The 18,929-nt window shown below is 40.2% G+C and overlaps 1 protein-coding gene across 1 annotated transcript; it reads right to left on the minus strand.

The window, feature by feature from the left end:
* Window positions 1–14,879: 14,879 nt before the first annotated feature.
* Window positions 14,880–16,093, minus strand: LOC112172449 (protein EXORDIUM-like 2). Its single transcript, XM_024309796.2, has one exon. It carries the CDS (start codon window positions 16,004–16,006, stop codon window positions 15,095–15,097), a length of 912 nt encoding a protein of 303 aa, XP_024165564.1. The 5' UTR covers window positions 16,007–16,093; the 3' UTR covers window positions 14,880–15,094.
* Between the last annotated feature and the right edge of the window lie 2,836 nt (window positions 16,094–18,929).

Consider the following 18,929-nt stretch of genomic DNA (forward strand, 5'->3'; position numbering starts at 1 on the left):
CAAGCAATTGCCGTGAGCTTTTCTAGGGTTTTGAACGGCTTGGACACCTAGGGGCCGTCCCCTATATATTCTCACATATTCTCAACGTCAGGAGTTCCATTCTTTACGTTCATACACTTTGAGAAAAAATTCAGAAATTCTTCTAGCCTAGCCGTGCTCTTCTCCATCCTCTAGGGCAACCACGAAGTGCAAGCAAGGCCAAGGAAGAAGAAGACAAGCCGTGCACTACCTCCATCACCATCCTTGAAGATTGCTTTCGAAATTCAAGAGACCCATCATCACTTCATTCATCTCATCTTCATCACGGTGTAATCCGATTCTCCTTGTAACCTTTGCTTTGTAATTTTCGTTGGTTATGCCTTAGTTGACACACATGTTTGAACAATTATTGATTTCTGAAATTTTATGATTAATTGTTAATTTTCAGATTCATATATTGCGATTTATGGTTGCTTTTGTGTGAGTGTTTGATTAAATTTGCATGATAGAAATCTTTTGTATGATAATCTTGAATGGTTCGAAACATTTAGGGTTTTTATGTGATTGTTGCTACGAATTTGAGAACATGGATCAACTTTTTGGTTTTGTGTTCTTGAATCAATAAGTAGTAAAGGTTTTGTGCAAAAACCGAATTTAATCAAAGAAGATTGCAATTAGGTGAACTTTTTCATACTAAGTTGCACATTTGAGTTGATAGCCTTTCTAGGTGCTTATTGCGTTAAACATGTATGATTGACTAGCTTTCTAGGGCTTGAATGCATGTTTGATAGGATTAGTCTATGTGCTTTCACTTAGATTAATTAGCATTGAAAGTAAAATATGGGGAATTGTTTGCTTTTAACGTTTCACATGATCAACTCCTCTTGCATGACTATGATGAACAATGATGAACTTGAATCAATTTTAATCATGAGTTTCGACTTTGATCCTTGTACTCACATCCCATTTGTGTTTTTATGTTTTTACATTTTAATTATTTAGTTAACTTAGTATTTATTTTCGGCAAAAGAAAACCAAAAACAAAATCCCCCCTTATTTTCGTAAATAATGTTTATAATTGTGAATACCTTTGTGAATATTATACTTTGTTTTAATTTTAATTGTTTAATTGTTTGACAATGACAGGTGTACCCTCAATCCCCGGAATAGAACGATCCCTACTTATTATATACTACTAATGACATTTCAGGGTTAAATTATGCCGCTTCCCAAAAGCTCATCAATTTTTGGCGCCGTTGCCGGGGATTGAAAAATCATTTGTCATATTGTGAATATGTGTTTTGTTTATTTTGTGACCGAAAAAAGAAAAAAAAAAAAAATTACTTGTTAATTATTTTGTAATTGTCGAAAATTAGTAGATTAATTACTTAGGTTGTTATGTTTATTGTTGAACACAAGTTTAATTGTAGGTTGTAAATTAAAGAAAGAATAGGTGAAGTCGTGTTTATTAATATTGGCCTAAACCCCTTATTGGTACCTAGTCCAGGTCCCTTAAGGTTGAGGGCGGCCTTTATTAACATTCATTGAACTGTCTTCACACTTAGGACCTTTTTCATCCAAGTAAGTATAGCCTATGTGGGATGGTGTCTAGGAAGGGGACAACGCTCATGACAGGTTCTTGAATCCAGAAGTGCATGCAAATGGGCCTAAACCACAATGTGGGAGTAGCTCATGCCAAAATGGATTCTACCTCTCGTGGTCGCCCTCCCCTACCTGGCCATTTCAGTAAGGTTGCCCAAAGGATGTAGGAGGGACTTTGTGTCTAGACGACTATACTTGGGCTGCACGTCCTCTTGATTTACCGCTTGGAATTGAATTTGAAATCAATGATATATATAACAAATGAAAATATTGTGATTCACTAAGGTATATTGGATTAAACATAGTCTTGAGAAGGGTAGCTATTTCAGTCCCATTGCACATCGAGACTCCCTGTTCCCGTACCTAAGTGTTGGAAAGAATTGTAAAGAAAAGGAAATAATAGAGATTTTTGTAAATATTTTCGTAAAAAGAAGAAAAAAAAAAATTTCTTTTGTATAGTTTGTTTGTTGTCTTGTGTAATAGTTTTGTATAAAATGTGTCTAAACAAAGGAAATGTAAAGAATTAAGTATAAATGTCGTTAAATTCTTGATTGTTATAAGTGTGTAAAATCGTATGAGTAGATAAGGGCACTTTTGTTAATATTGGCCTTAACCCTTCATTAGTGCCTTTCTAAGGTCTTATGAGGTTGAGGGCGGCTTTTATTAGCATTTGGAGAACTGTCTAACACATGAGTTATTTCCAAGCTGAGTAAGGGGCATATAGGTGGTGTCTTAGGTTGAGACCCTGGGTGATGGGTTCAAATTGGATCTCAGAGATACTATAGACTATGCGTAAACCACAATGTGGGAGTAGCCAATAGGGGCCTAAACCTCAATGAGGGAGTAGCCTCCGTAGTGTCACCAAAATGAGTCCTCCCTCTCACTTACCTCTTAATCTGGCCATCTAGCCTTCTGAAACAAAGGAAAGCAACTTATGTCTAGGCGACTATCCCTAGATCGTATCTCACCAATAGTAGTGGTTTCTATTGGGCTCGACTTACAACTTGTAATCAACTGAGATATTAACTTTATTTGTAAATATAATAAGATACTTGAACATAACCTCCACTTGTAAATTGTGTGTTTTGTACTTTCTATACTTGTATAAACTTCTTACGTGGTTTATTTGTGAAAAGATTGTGGATAGTTTGTAATTTATACTTCTCTTTACACTTGTATAAATCATAGATAGTAAAGTCGTGAATAGTAACTTGTGAATAGTGACTCGTGAATAGTAACGTTGATGTATAAATCACTAATTTGTAATTAGTTTACTTTATACTTTGCTAACTTCTTTGAATTCTGATGATGTTCAGGAATCCTATGAATGACCGAGCCTTTTAGACCATCTACAATAAAGGAAATTGAAGCAAGGCTCGCTCGTTTGAAGGGTCCTTCACTCCTTGAGTTCACAAGCCCTTCTCCTTCAACTTACAAAGAGTACACATTTAACGAGCAAGGGAAGAGGACCTACTTTTCTGAAGAGTCTACATCACCTACACCGAGTCCATCTCCTCCTTCACGTTCACCTTCACCTGTGGTTTCGTCCAACTCTACACCACCATCTTCACCACCACCTGAAGAAGTCAAGGAAGAAAGAATGGCATCTATTAGGGAACTCTCCACAGCAACTGTTGAAGGAGGACCCCCTACAGGCATAGTATACCCTGCCCCTGCAGCTGGAAGACAAGCAGAGTTTGAGCTAAAGAGCGGACTGTTGCACAAGCTCCCTATCTTCCATGGACTTAATATGGAGGATGCTAACAAGCACATACGAGAATTCCAATCTGTTTGTGCAAACATGCAACCACAAGGGGCAGATGAGAACCTTCTTAAGATGAGAGCATTTCCATTCTCTCTAGCTGATAGAGCCAAGGATTGGCTATATGAACTTCCTGCAGGACGTATCACTTCTTGGGAAACAATGAGAAAAGCCTTCCTGGAGAAATACTTCCCAGCTTCAAAGGTCATCACACTCAGGAAGAAGCTTAGTGGAATAGAGCAAGCTCATGATGAGTCCTATGCTGCCTACTATGAGAGGTTCAATTCCCTACTTGCACAATGCCCTCAACATCAGATGAAGGATGAGACCCTACTTACATGCTTTTACGAAGGACTCTTACCCTTAGAAAGGCAAATGTTGGATGCTGCAGCTGGAGGAGCTTTTGTGGATAAGTCACCTGCAGTTGGGAAGGAACTTATAGCTAATCGTGCCTTGAACTCCCAACAATATGAGGGGGTAGGACACTCTACTCGTAGGGTGCATGAGATGAGCAAGAATACTGCAATTGAAGAACAACTGAATAAGCTTACTCTTCTCATGAATCAAGTGGCAAGTTCCAAGGGATCAAATGCAACAATGGCTTGTGGGGTGTGCTCTATGCAAGGGCATGTTACAGATCAGTGCCCTCAACTTAATGAAAATGGGGGATGGGAATCTGCACATGCTATTGGAGGATATCAAGGAGGATATCAAGGAGGACCTCAACGTCCTAGACATGACCCTTACTCCAATACTTACAACCCAGGATGGAGGGACCATCCCAACTTCAAGTGGACCAACAATGATAACGTTCAGAATCCTCTTGGTGGGAATTTCCAACGTCCACAAGGGCCTTCATTCCAAGGATCATCTTTTCAAAGGCCTTACATGCCTCCCCCTCCACAGAACTCTGGACCTTCAATGGCTCACTATGACAAAACGTTGGAGGCCTTGACTAGTTCTACCCAAGCCTTGACAAACTCTACACAGGCTTTGATTCAAGGACAACAGACCCACACCAAGGACATTGCAGAGCTCAAGAAGCAAATGGGTCAAGTTGTGGATTTCATGAGCAAGATCCACGAAACTGGCAAGCTCCCTAGTAACACAATACCTAACCCTAATGTGGAGAATGCATCAGTTGTGACTACAAGGAGTGGAAGACCATTTGTGGATCAACCCAAGCAACCCAAGAAGGTCCAAATGAGCGTAGAGATTGAGGAAGACCAAGAACCCACCAAGTTAGGTATTGAGAAGGACCCTGCAACGTCCAAGGAAGAGACCAAGGCATCCTCACCGTTAAAGGCAAAACCAGAAGTAAAAGGTAGTAATTCTAACTTATCAAATTCGGTTATTGCTAACCCTTCTTCTTCTTGCATGCCCTTCCCACGCAGGTTCGCCCAATCTAAGAAGGATGAAAGTGACCAAGCTATCTTGGAAACTTTCAAGAAGGTGCAAGTAAACTTACCACTCCTAGAGGCCATCAAGCAAGTCCCTAAGTATGCTAAGTTCCTCAAAGAGCTTTGCACTACTAGGAGGGTAAACCGTGAAAAGGAGGTGGTAAAGGTAAGTGAGAACGTCTCTGCCTTGATTCAGAGGAAGATTCCTCCAAAGTGTAAGGATCCTGGAAGCTTTACTATTCCTTGTACTATTGGTAACTCTAGATTTAAGAATGCCATGCTAGACCTAGGTGCATCTGTTAATGTTATGCCCTACTCTGTTTATGAAACCCTAGGTCTAGGGGAACTTAAGTCTGACAACGTTATCATTCAATTAGCTGACAGATCCAATGCATACCCTAGAGGTTTGTTGGAGGATGTTCTTGTACAGGTTAACCATCTTATCTTCCCAGCTGATTTCTATGTGTTGGAAATGGAGGACTCCCCTGTAAGTTCCACTCCATTGCTTTTGGGATGTCCTTTCTTAAGGACAGCTAGGACGAAGATTGATGTGTACGCAGGCTCCCTCACGATGGAGTTTAATGGTGATGTTATAGGCTTCAACATTTTTGAAGCAATGAGGTATCCTCTTGATGAAAGTGATTGTTTTTCTATTGACATTCTGGATGATCTTGCACAGAAAATGTTTGATGTCATGAATGAGGATACCCTAGCCACGACACTTGCACAAGGAATAGGTTACACAACAAGTGGCGTCACCATCTCAGAGGACAAGTTGAAAGACACTTGTGAGGAGCAAATCATTGAAAACGTCTCTTTCCTTGAGGCATCACCCTATATAGGTAAGTCTATCTCTCCTTTGTCCATTCAGTTATCTGTTAACAAGACTTTACCTTCAGTGGTCCAGGCCCCAGAACTTGAGCTAAAACCTCTTCCAGACCATTTGAAGTATGTCTACTTAGGGGACAAGGAGACCTTACCAGTGATTGTGTCCTCTGCACTGACGAGTACACAAGAAGAGAAGTTGGTGGAAATGCTGAAGCAACACAAGACCGCCATAGGATGGACATTGGCGGATATCAAGGGAATCAGCCCTACCACTTGCGTCCACAGGATACTTCTAGAGGAGGGGTCTAAACCCACTAGAGAGGCTCAACGTCGTCTCAACCCTCCAATGATGGAAGTAGTGAAGAAGGAGGTTATCAAACTCCTTGATTGTGGGGTAATCTACCCCATTTCAGACTCCAAGTGGGTCTCACCAGTTCAGGTCGTGCCCAAGAAATCTGGGATCACTGTGGTGAAGAATGCTGAGAACGAACTGGTGCCCCAAAGGACAGTCACAGGCCACAGAGTATGCATTGACTATAGGAGGCTCAACGCAACCACAAGGAAAGACCACTTTCCTCTGCCATTCATTGATCAGATGCTTGAGCGCCTAGCTGGACATGACTACTACTGCTTCCTGGATGGATACTCTGGTTACAACCAAATTGCAATTGCAAATGAAGATCAAGAGAAGACAACCTTCACTTGCCCCTTTGGAACGTTTGCTTATAGACGTATGCCCTTCGGACTTTGCAACGCTCCAGGTACTTTTCAGAGATGTATGGTAAGTATCTTTTCAGATTATATTGAGAAAATCATAGAGGTATTCATGGATGACTTTTCAGTTTTTGGAAAGAATTTTGATGATTGTCTTAATAATCTGGAGATAATTTTGAAACGTTGCATGGAGACTAACCTTGTCTTAAACTGGGAAAAATGCCATTTTATGGTTAAGCAAGGAATAGTTCTAGGACATATTGTCTCTGCTAGGGGTATAGAGGTTGATAAAGCCAAGGTTGATATTGTGCGTCACTTACCCTCTCCCACTTCTGTGAGAGAGATTCGTTCTTTCCTTGGCCATGCAGGTTTTTACAGGAGGTTCATCAAGGACTTCTCCAAGATTTCGAGACCCTTATGTCAACTACTCCAGAAGGATGTGCCATTCCACTTTGATAAGGAGTGTCAAGAAGCTTTTGACAGGCTTAAGGAGTTGTTGACATCTGCCCCCATCATGTTACCTCCAGACTGGTCATTGCCCTTTGAGTTGATGTGTGATGCCTCTGACTATGCAGTTGGAGCTGTTTTGGGGCAAAGGAAGGACAAGCTACCCTATGCCATCTACTATGCCTCAAGGACTCTCAATGATGCACAGATGAACTATTCAACCACAGAGAAAGAGCTCCTTGCAGTTGTCTTTGCCCTTGAGAAGTTTTGCTCTTACTTACTTGGTACCAAAGTTACTATCTTTACTGACCATGCAGCTTTGAAATACTTGATGACCAAGAAGGAGGCGAAACCAAGGCTCATCAGATGGATCCTACTCTTGCAAGAATTTGACGTGGAAATCAAGGATAAGAAGGGTAGTGAAAACGTGGTAGCTGACCACTTGAGTCGCTTGGTGCATGCAGAAGATCATCTCCCTCTGGTGGAGACATTTCCAGATGAGCAACTCTTTGGACTTCAGGTAAGTGAACCATGGTATGCAGATATTGTGAACTATATTGTGTCTAGAAAGATTCCTGATACCATGTCACGTGCTCATAGAGATAGGCTTAAGAAAACTGTTAAGCAATATGTTTGGGATGAACCTTATCTATGGAAATATTGTTCTGATCAATTGATTAGAAGATGTGTGCCTGAACATGAACATAATGCTATACTTTCGTTTTGCCACTCTAAAGCATGTGGGGGTCACTTTGGGTCAAAGAAGACTGCATTTAAGGTATTAGAGTCTGGTTTCTATTGGCCAACATTGTTTAAGGATGCACATGCCTATTGTTTAACTTGTGATAAGTGCCAAAGAACAGGAAATCTAGGTCCTAGAGATCAAATGCCCTTGACTAATATCATAACTGTTGAAATCTTTGATGTCTGGGGTATAGATTTCATGGGACCTTTCCCATCATCTTTTGGGTTTCTGTATATCTTACTTGCAGTGGACTATGTTTCCAAATGGGTGGAAGCAAAGGCCACTAGAACTAATGACTCTAAGGTTGTTGCAGATTTTATCAAGTCTAACATCTTTAGCAGGTTTGGAATGCCTAGAGTTCTCATTAGTGATGGTGGATCCCACTTTTGCAATCGGACGATTGAGGCTCTCTTGAGGAGATATGATGTGACACATAAGGTTTCTACACCTTATCACCCCCAAACTAGTGGGCAGGTTGAGGTCTCTAATCGTCAGATCAAGGGGATATTGGAGAAGACTGTGAACCCTAACAGGAAGGACTGGTCCTTGCGTTTAGAGGATGCTTTGTGGGCTTACAGAACTGCATACAAAACTCCCATAGGTATGTCCCCATATCGAATAGTCTATGGCAAACCGTGCCATTTACCTGTGGAGTTGGAGCACAAAGCTTGGTGGGCTGTGAAGCAGTTCAACATGGATATTGATGAAGCTGGGCTTCATAGGAAGTTGCAGTTGCAAGAGTTAGAGGAGATTAGGAATGATGCCTTCGAAAGTGCTAAAATTTACAAGGATAAGACTAAGGCATTCCATGACAAAATGATTCGAAGGAAGACTTTTGTTGTGGGTCAAAAAGTTCTTCTCTTCCATTCTCGTCTCAAACTCTTCCCAGGTAAGCTTCGTTCTCGTTGGATTGGGCCTTTTGTTATCACTCATGTGTTTCCTCATGGAGCTGTGCAGATAAAGAGTGAACAAACAGGTAATGAGTTCAAGGTGAATGGCCATCGCTTGAAGCCTTACTATGAGGCATTTGTGGAACATGAAGTGGAGGTTGTACCCCTCCAAAACATTCCACACCCTGAGGATTAAATGGAGGTACAAGTCTAGGCTGAAAGACTATAAACATTAAGCGCTGCTTGGGAGGCAACCCAATTCAGAAGTAGCTGTGGAGGAGTCATCAACGCAGATTTGTTTTATCTCTCCCTTTTACTTCTCCAATTTTTCCTTATTTTAGTAGTCATTTTCGTAAATTTCATCGCTATATGCTTAAGTGTTTCATTGCATGCTTATTCTTGATTACATTGAGGACAATGCAATATTTAAGTGTGGGGGAAGAGATTTACACTTTTGTCTTGAGTCATATATTGAAAAATACAAAAAAAATTGAAAAATGTCAAAAATTTAAAAATTTTCGTTGCTTTTGTTTTTGTTTTGAGTCTTAGGATGCCCTTTTAACTGTCTAGGATGATTCTATATCTCTGAAATCATGACTAAAAGAGGATCACAAAATTGAGATGACTTAAACATGGTATTCTTTGGTTAATTGAGATATATGAAAAATATGTGCCTTGTAGTGGATATGGATTTCGAAACTTTGGTACAGAATATGAGCATGTTAAGATGAGTTTTGATTCATAAAGCCCCTGTGAGATAATTGAGCCATGTCCCTTTTTCTTGGAGTGATAAATGAAATACATTCCTAATTTCTTGGCGATATTTTGATGATCTCATTATTCTTCATTTGATTGATTGCTTGCCATAGATTAAGTTTGATGGACTAGAGAATGCTAGAATTCACTCTTGTGCTTGTTGAGACGTATATCAATACATGGCCCTGATTCTGGAAGGGATAGAGGCACCTTAGGAATTACCACCATTGCCATATAAACTTGTGTCCCCAATTGTGCCCGTCGAGGGACTCCCCTAGATAAGCCCCTTGAGCCTACATTGAGCCTTTTCATTCATCACCCTTAAAACCCTTAACCATGAAGCTTAGTATAGTTACAACCCTACCCTTTGTTCTAAGAACTTAGTGGAGTTATCTTTTGAGACATACTACACGAGTTTGGTGCTAAGGATGAAGATTGAGAAGATGTGAAAGTTCAAGTGTGGGGGTAGACTTGTTCATAAATAAAAAAAAATAAAAAATAAAAAAATATGTGAAAGCCGTGAAAAGAAAAGATAAAAAAAAATTGTGTACGGCTAGAAAAGAAAAGAAAGAAATATTTATGGATTTTAGTCCCCCATACTTAGTGATTGTGGAGTCTGCTTTGAAATGAAGGCCTACTATAGAAAAATTTGGCCTTTGTCCATTCCACTATAGTTAAAGGGAAGTTTACAATGAAGATTAGGCCCAACATGAAGACATTAGGCCCCTTTTATGTTACCTCTAGGGAAAGTGACGTTTTTGCAATGCCTTGGTGGATTTCTTGAGGTCTCTACATCTACATGTGCTCTGCTAGGTTTTTAGGACACTTTGATAAATCCTTACCCTTCACTTCTTTAAACCTTGAGCCTTAGCCCCATTACAACCCTTGAGAAGACCTTCTTGATCCTTAAGATGGGACAGCCCTTGATGTGGAGATGAGTTACAAGAGTTGAACCTATGGCTTGGGTCCATCTGTGCAAGTAGTTGGTATCCTTCATGAGATCTTTAAAGAAAATTATACATGTGCTTTCGTTTCTTACATTATGTGATATACTTGTTATCTTTCACATATACTTGAGTGTATAAGCTTTTAAGCATTGCCTTGAATTCTGAGAGAAGAAAGAGTGGACATACCTTGTGAGATTTGAATCATACTTATCTGAAACATGCTTAACAGAACCCATCACCATTGTTACAACCAAGTCCTACTTGTGTATATGTGATTTATGCGTTTCAATTAACTCTCGAATGCCTAACATTGAATCTTGGTTAAGTGCGAATCTTGGTGTTGTGAAAGTAAGAGATCGCTGAGACAAATAGTTAAAGGGCAATAGAGTCTGTTTTGTGTCAAGTCTTTAAATTTTCGTTGAGTCTTAGTGTGATTTTGCTAAGGGACTAGCAAAAGCTAAGTGTGGGGGAATTTGATAGGAGCATTTTAATGCGACGTTTTAACTGCATTTCCCTACATTTTCTGTGTTATTTCCTTAATAAAACCCTGTTTAGGAAAGTTTCCATTCTTTGATTGGGAAAGTTCCTATTTGTAGAAAGTTTCTATTTTTGTAGTTTCTGTTTATCATTTTTAGTAAGTTTCCATTTTCGGTAGTTTCTAATTTTCATTTTTGGAAAGTTTCCATTTTCAGTTTAGGAAAGTTTCTATTTTTCTCATTAGTTTCTATTTTCAGGACCTCCGAGCTAAAAAGTGGAAATGAACTCACAAATGGAAAGAGGAGCTTGCGATCACCAAGGGGAGCAAAGATGAAGAACAATGAGCCACAGAAATGAGCAGAAATGAAGAAAAGAAGTTTTCCTGGTCCGACCAGGAAACCCTGCGGAAAGGAGGAAAGCCCACCAATGAAGTTTCCAACGTTACTATGAAAAAGAAATGGAAAAATAAAGTGTTGTGACGTTGGAAGATGACATGGCATAGAAGTGACGCATGGAGGCCCAAGAACTCTCAAGAATGAAGTGGATTTTCGGCAATTGGATTAAAAGCCCACAAGGCCCATGGAATTAGGATTTTTAACGCATGATTAAACCCTAGGGAGAGTTTGCCGTCCAAAGCAAAGGAGAGAAACAAGGAAAATGACGTGGAAAATCAGAATTATCAAAGAGATTTTCTAGGGAGATTTTCTAGGGCTATTTTTATGGAAATAAGATTACTTGGAGATAAACCCTAGAGATATTCTTGCCGTGGAATTCCAAGAGGAAAATAAGGGGGGCAATGTGAAACCCTAGCAAGATGACGCCAAAAGAGATATCCTAGAGAGTTTTAAGGAAAGAGAAAAAGGTGGAGACCAAGAAAAGCTCAAAAGAAGTCTAGATACATTCCTACATTCCCTAAAGAGTTTTGGCCGAAATTAAATGTTTAAAAATCAGAAAATATCTCTTTATTTCGGCAAGGATTACTTAGGGAATTAATATTGGAATTTTATGATTGGTTGCACCACCTCATAGGGCTTATGTGGCAAGAAATCATTGGAGGAAATTATGTGGAGGAAGCAAGCAATTGCCGTGAGCTTTTCTAGGGTTTTGAACGGCTTGGACACCTAGGGGCCGTCCCCTATATATTCTCACATATTCTCAACGTCAGGAGTTCCATTCTTTACGTTCATACACTTTGAGAAAAAATTCAGAAATTCTTCTAGCCTAGCCGTGCTCTTCTCCATCCTCTAGGGCAACCACGAAGTGCAAGCAAGGCCAAGGAAGAAGAAGACAAGCCGTGCACTACCTCCATCACCATCCTTGAAGATTGCTTTCGAAATTCAAGAGACCCATCATCACTTCATTCATCTCATCTTCATCACGGTGTAATCCGATTCTCCTTGTAACCTTTGCTTTGTAATTTTCGTTGGTTATGCCTTAGTTGACACACATGTTTGAACAATTATTGATTTCTGAAATTTTATGATTAATTGTTAATTTTCAGATTCATATATTGCGATTTATGGTTGCTTTTGTGTGAGTGTTTGATTAAATTTGCATGATAGAAATCTTTTGTATGATAATCTTGAATGGTTCGAAACATTTAGGGTTTTTATGTGATTGTTGCTACGAATTTGAGAACATGGATCAACTTTTTGGTTTTGTGTTCTTGAATCAATAAGTAGTAAAGGTTTTGTGCAAAAACCGAATTTAATCAAAGAAGATTGCAATTAGGTGAACTTTTTCATACTAAGTTGCACATTTGAGTTGATAGCCTTTCTAGGTGCTTATTGCGTTAAACATGTATGATTGACTAGCTTTCTAGGGCTTGAATGCATGTTTGATAGGATTAGTCTATGTGCTTTCACTTAGATTAATTAGCATTGAAAGTAAAATATGGGGAATTGTTTGCTTTTAACGTTTCACATGATCAACTCCTCTTGCATGACTATGATGAACAATGATGAACTTGAATCAATTTTAATCATGAGTTTCGACTTTGATCCTTGTACTCACATCCCATTTGTGTTTTTATGTTTTTACATTTTAATTATTTAGTTAACTTAGTATTTATTTTCGGCAAAAGAAAACCAAAAACAAAATCCCCCCTTATTTTCGTAAATAATGTTTATAATTGTGAATACCTTTGTGAATATTATACTTTGTTTTAATTTTAATTGTTTAATTGTTTGAAAATGACAGGTGTACCCTCAATCCCCGGAATAGAACGATCCCTACTTATTATATACTACTAATGACATTTCAGGGTTAAATTATGCCGCTTCCCAAAAGCTCATCAGTTGAAACGCTCACTAAAGTGACTACTTGATTGGGAAGGGAAATGTCCACGCGTTTCCATAACAAGTTTCGGATTTCATTGCTGTTCATGTTGGACATGATCTTCATTGAAAGCCCCTAAAGAGTTAAGGGAAACCGCTGAACACTTGAAATCCGAGTTTGAGATTAAGGATTTTGGGAGAACACGATTATGTCTCTGTTTGGAACTTGAGCATCGTGTTGATAGATGCTTAGGCATTTTGACAATGTCAAGCCTTCAAGCACCCCCATGATCGTCCATAGTCTTGATCCTGAAAATGATCATCTTCGTCCAAAGGATGATGACAAACACGTGCTAAAGGCAAAAGTGTCATGCTTAAATACAATAGGCGCATTATTGTACTTAGCTCAATGCGCAAGATCAGACATCTCATTTGCAGTGAACTTGTTAGCTAGATATAGCTTTGCGCTAACGCGACGCCATTGGATTGGTGTAAAAGATATCTTTCGGTACTTGAGATGTATGATTGATATGAGCTTGTTCTATCCCTACAGAAAGACGATGGATTCGGACCCATCACACACCAGGAACGCCACCAGCACTAGAATGCGTCATCTATCCCCATCCTAAAACGACATGTGTTTTGGAAGGTTTTGCTGATATTGGGTATCTCTCTGACCCACACAAAGGTCATTACCAAACTGGTTAAAGTGTTCATCATAGGTAAAGACAGTGATATTTTGGAGGTTTACAGAATAGACCCTAGTCACTATATCTTCGAACAATGCAGAGATTATTACTCTTCATGAAGTAGTTCGTAAATGTATATGGATTGGATCCATAATTACGCATGTTCGAACAATTGTGATTTGAAGTCTACCATAGATGAGCCTACGAGCATTTAAGATAATGTTGCTTGATTTGAATAAATAAAGCAAGGCTACATCAAAAGCGACAACACCAAGCATAATCAACAACAACAGACTCTCCTCAAGATCAAAGTGAACTAGGTTTGATTTAAGGACAATGTGGCAGACTTGCTCACTAAGTCATTGCCTAATTTCCACTTCCGAGAAACACGTCAGTAGCATCATTTGCTGAAGTTATCCAAACTCCCATGACCGTAGTCATCAGGGGGAGATGCAGACGGGAAGAAGTCTACATGTATGGTCTCGAAACGTGAAGTATGTGTTGTGCTCTTTTTCCCCTTCGACCGAGGTTGTTTTTATCCCACTGAGTTTTTGTTACTCGGCAAGATTTTTAATGAGACAACGAGAGGAGCACCACGTTTGGGCGACACAAGAGGGAGTGTTCAAGTAAATTCAGAATATGTGTCTGGCCCAAACTCTAGGTTACTTAACCTAGTTGTAATAGAGTTTTAAATTAGAGATATTCTCGGAGATATTCATAGATATCCGATTAATTATATAATCATCTTTCATTGTACAACTTTGATTCTATGTTTTGTAATCCTCTATATAAAGAGGTCTCTATTATCAATGAAGTGATGACTCAATTCTCTCCCAATTCAATTTTTCTTAAATATTATTGTTTATTGTTTAATTTAATAGTATAAAACAATGAGAAACTGACACTTATCTGAGTGTGACTCACACATACTCACCCGTGTGAGCCAATCACTCCCCTTACATTCACACTCCCCTTTTATTATTTTAATATTTTTTTTATCTATTTTTACTTTTCCATTATAGTATTCCACATTTGGGGGACATATGAGGAGAGAATATGTACCAAATAAAAATGATGGAGTACTGAAAGTGCATATTGTAATTTGGGGACCACAGATTTCATTTGTTAAGCGTTCTGATTCATTTTGGACTTGGATTGTGAACACTACAAAAATGTATTCCCCCACACACTGATGGATTTCATATCTTTCTTACAGTCATCATTTTATGCCTTCATGATCCGGTAAAGAAAAAGAAAAAGAAAAAGAGAGAACCCTTCCATGCAGCATCGCTAATGTTCTGACACCTAATCCCTAGACGTACCGCATTCCTTCTTTTGCGCTTTCCTTTTCATTTAAAAAAAAAAAATTGCTTTTAAAATAGTTTATTAGTAATGATTTTATTTTCCATTTGAGAGCTATTCACATGTCACGCAAGACGACAAACTTGCAAAGTGTACAAAATCCGAAAACCCTATCCACTCCCATATTACATAGACCCATTCCCATATCCTCCAAATATATATATAATAATATCTACAGGGTCACGTGCTTTATATGTGCGACACGCTCCCCTATTCTAGCTCACACAAGTGGTTTGCATGCAGAGGTCCGAGGGTCCCACATGGCTGGCAACAGAAACCTACGCCCGTTCAGCCCGTGAGCGTTGTAGCTCGCCCCGGTGGCCTTATCCATGAGGACCCGACCCGGATAACCCGGGTAAGAGCCCGTTCCGAAGATGCCGGTGCAAGCCGAAACGGCCTCGAGAGGCGCTGTAGGCGGCCCTTGAAAGTAGCCGTTGTTGTAGGGGTTGGTGACCGTTCCCGCCAAGAGCGTGGCGAGGTTGATTATCATCCCGTCGATCCCGACGTCGCCGTTTGGCGCCACCAAAGGAGGAGTTTGTGGGCCGTACATGGGCTGGTGGAAGGGCCACGCGCATTGGCCCGGACACTGCGACTCGGAGTTCCCAACCCAGACATAGGCGGCTTTGCCGGAGCGGGACGAGCCGTGGGTCCCGCAGCGGCTCCTGCAGAAGCCATCAACTACCACGTCCTTGGCGGTGAGCACCACGTTGATGGCGTTCAACGGGGTGTTGATTTTGTTGACCCCGGCAAGAGCGACCAGGTGTGAGCTCGTCAGGGACTTTCCGAGAGTGTAGGCCTCGCGGATCACTTGTCTCCCCACGACCAGGTTGGAGGACCCGGTCTTGTATTTCTCGGTGGTTTTCCACCAGGAAGAGGCTGAGGGAAGGAGTGGGGCCCGACGCCGGGAACTGAGGGACTGGATGAAGTCGACGATTATGGAGCGCTGGATTGGGGTAAAGTGGCCGTACCATATGAGATTGACGGTGATGTTGCCCTTGAGAAGGGCGCCGTTGTGGTACTTGAGCACCAGTGGCTGCTGCTCCACTAGAGCGGAGAGTTTCCGACCACCCAAACCGGGCTGGACCACAAACAAGAGGAAGAAAGCAATTGCAAAGTGGTGAATACAAGACATGACGAACAAGGTAAGATTTGAGGTCTGAGATGGAGAATGAGATTATGAATTAACGGCCGGGATGGTGAGTGAAGATGAACGAGTATCGGGGGCGGGGTATTTATATTTGGGTCGTGAGGAAGATAAGGGAGACAGCTGTATGACGGCCAAGTGTCAGCGTCAAAGTCTCTCCACGTGTGAATCTTTTATTGGGTTTTTGTTGACCCGAAGGCTTGACAGACTGTAAGGTTCCCGGTGACGTGGGTGGTCTACAGTGAAAAGGAGAGCTTCTTCCAATAACTTATTGCTGACTTTAGCTAATGCGCCAAGATATTAATTTATTTATTGTATTCTTGAAATTTCTATTTGACTGGAAGTCTGGAACTTACTGATATAGGTCAATTTTTTTATTTTTTATTTATTTGATAAATTTCATATGTAACTTTTATCCAAAAAAAAATTTCATATGTAACTATTAATCCATTCTTAATTGAACTCACGTATTCCACTTATAAATAAAAAGTTAAAATATACTGCACTAGTTAATTAAAACTGATATAGGCTAATTTGTGCAAAATGAATTAATTGAGAGACTTCTTTCTATTTGTTTTTAATTAATTGAATAATTAATTAAAACTCTAAATGAGACCTGAACTATTGCGAAAGGCACTTTTTGATACCTATGAGTTTTTTTTACCCCAAATAGTACCTGAAGTATTACACCGATAATAAATATAATACTTACGTTAAATTTTAACTTTAAGTTAACTACATGACATGTATTTATTTTGATAAAAACTCTAAATGATATCCAAATTATTACAAAATGTATTCTTTAGTTCCTATAATTTTTTTTTTTGCCCCAAATATATATTTCAGAACACAACAATTGCTTATTATTTATATCTAAATAGTGTCTTACAGTGTTTTAGAAATCTAGAGTCCTTAAAGTAGTTCATTGAGAGCCAGACACTGTAAGTAATTTCTAATTTAAGAATTTTCTATGTCGTTAGTTCTATACTCAAAATACGTAGAACCGCAGATCCCCATCATTCTGTCTTCTTTGGTTTGTTTTTTTTTGTTAAGAGTCTTCTTTGGTTTGTTTTTTTGTTAAGAGTCTTCTTTGGTTTGTTGTCTGTCAATAACTCAATAACGTACTAAGCAATGCAAACCCAACTTGGTAGGCCAACTAGTAGGTTTAATTTCATTGACGGTATATCTTTTTTGTTTTTGGTGGAACATTGATTAAATCATTTAAATGTGATAATAGGGAATAGTTTCTTGTAGCCTGTATCTAAGGCAGGACGTGATGAGGTGGGCAGATAGAAGACCGGTGGTGCAGTGCGCATTATTGGAGTTGATGGTCGATGAACCATTGCTCTGATTCAAACTTCGAGACCAAAGCAGGCATGATAGCTAGTACCTAGTGCAATTTAATACCATAATATTAAATTAGTAATGTTCTCTCCCTCGAGAGGCTCGCTGCTTTAGCTCTTGCTTTACGTACGTCAAGTTTGGCGCTTTCGACTTGTCCAGTTTGCGTGCGGACTGGTGCATTTTCTGTACAACACAGACCACTCGTCTTTTACAGTTTCCCAAACAGTACGTGAGTGTATTTTAGGGAGAGAAAATGTGACTGTCATCAACTCTTCATCAATAAAATTGTACAATATACGGAGGAAACTTCAGTGACAAGCCAATGTCGTCGGTTCTTCTTTTCTTCTTAGAAGTCAAGTGACTTAAGTCACACGTATAGAGCTCGAACCTCATATTATAAAAAAATATTAAGAGAACGCTTTGTAATAATAATAAGAGTCTTCACTATATTTATGTACTTTAATAATAACGACCAAAGATCTAAGAGTGTTCTAATATCTATTCTATTTTTTTTTTAGAATAAGAAACCTTTATTGATAATAATCCAAATTACATCAACGGGAATGACCGGTGGTGGACATGAACTCCTCACTCTCCTCCCTAAAACCTAAACCAGTTACGGGTCCGTCATCATGAATGACCTCCATGAGCCGAAAGGGCCCAACCCCTAACCACCTATACCACCCAAGCTCTCGGACTACAAGGAATCCCGAGTATCTTGATACCACCTCATGGACAATAGCCAGAAAAACCAATGCCCTCTTCCACACCGTGTCCCACAACCAAACCACGTGCAAGAATCGCTCGTCAACACACTGACCATAAGATAACACCGAAATTAAACCAATTCGTCCCCAAGAATGACACCACATACATGGCACCTCAAATTGACCCCTAGCTCAACGGAGTAGGGACATGCTAATGACCAAGAAAAACTAACCAAAACCCTAACCAAAACATAACTTTAAGCAAAAACAAAATTAAAATAGAGCTACCACAATCCTCATCCTTCTCCCCAAGAGCCTCACCTACAGACCACCACCACCACAAGGTTACCCCTTCGAGCTCACCTCGCCGGAGAAACCCAAACCACGCAGCAAGCTAGAACACGGTGCCTTGCCACCTCGGAGTGAGAGAACTCCAAAAGTCTGCGTCCTTCAGCTTAAGAACTCGAGGCCACCACTGCAATCGCCGCCGAGCAACCCAGCGGCGTACGATCCATGGAGTGCCTCCGCCATGATCCGGCCACTGGTCGCCTGCTCCACCGCTGCGCCGCCGTCAATCGCCCATTGCCCATCATCCACCCCAGCATTGTCGCCTGAGAAAATAGATGAGTCATCCACAGCCCAGATCGTCTGACAAAAAGCAAGACAGTGAGCCCAGAGACCCCAATAACCCATCTGGCAACACCCGCCGCTTGTCAATGCAGCAGGGAACCTCAATTGACGCTGGGGCGCCGCCGGATAGGCTGCGACCTTCCCCGTGTGATTTCCAACCCTAGATTCCTTTAGCTAGTTTCTCGGAGCGAAAGAGAGAATAACTATAGTCTTCTTTTCTGATTACACCC

Source organism: Rosa chinensis, chromosome 6, assembly GCF_002994745.2.
Source record: "Rosa chinensis cultivar Old Blush chromosome 6, RchiOBHm-V2, whole genome shotgun sequence".
Taxonomy (NCBI): domain Eukaryota; kingdom Viridiplantae; phylum Streptophyta; class Magnoliopsida; order Rosales; family Rosaceae; genus Rosa; species Rosa chinensis.

Coding starts and splice junctions, on each gene's coding strand:
- LOC112172449 (XM_024309796.2), bottom strand. CDS start 16,006: ATGTCTTGTATTCACCACTTTGCAATTGCTTTCTTCCTCTTGTTTGTG.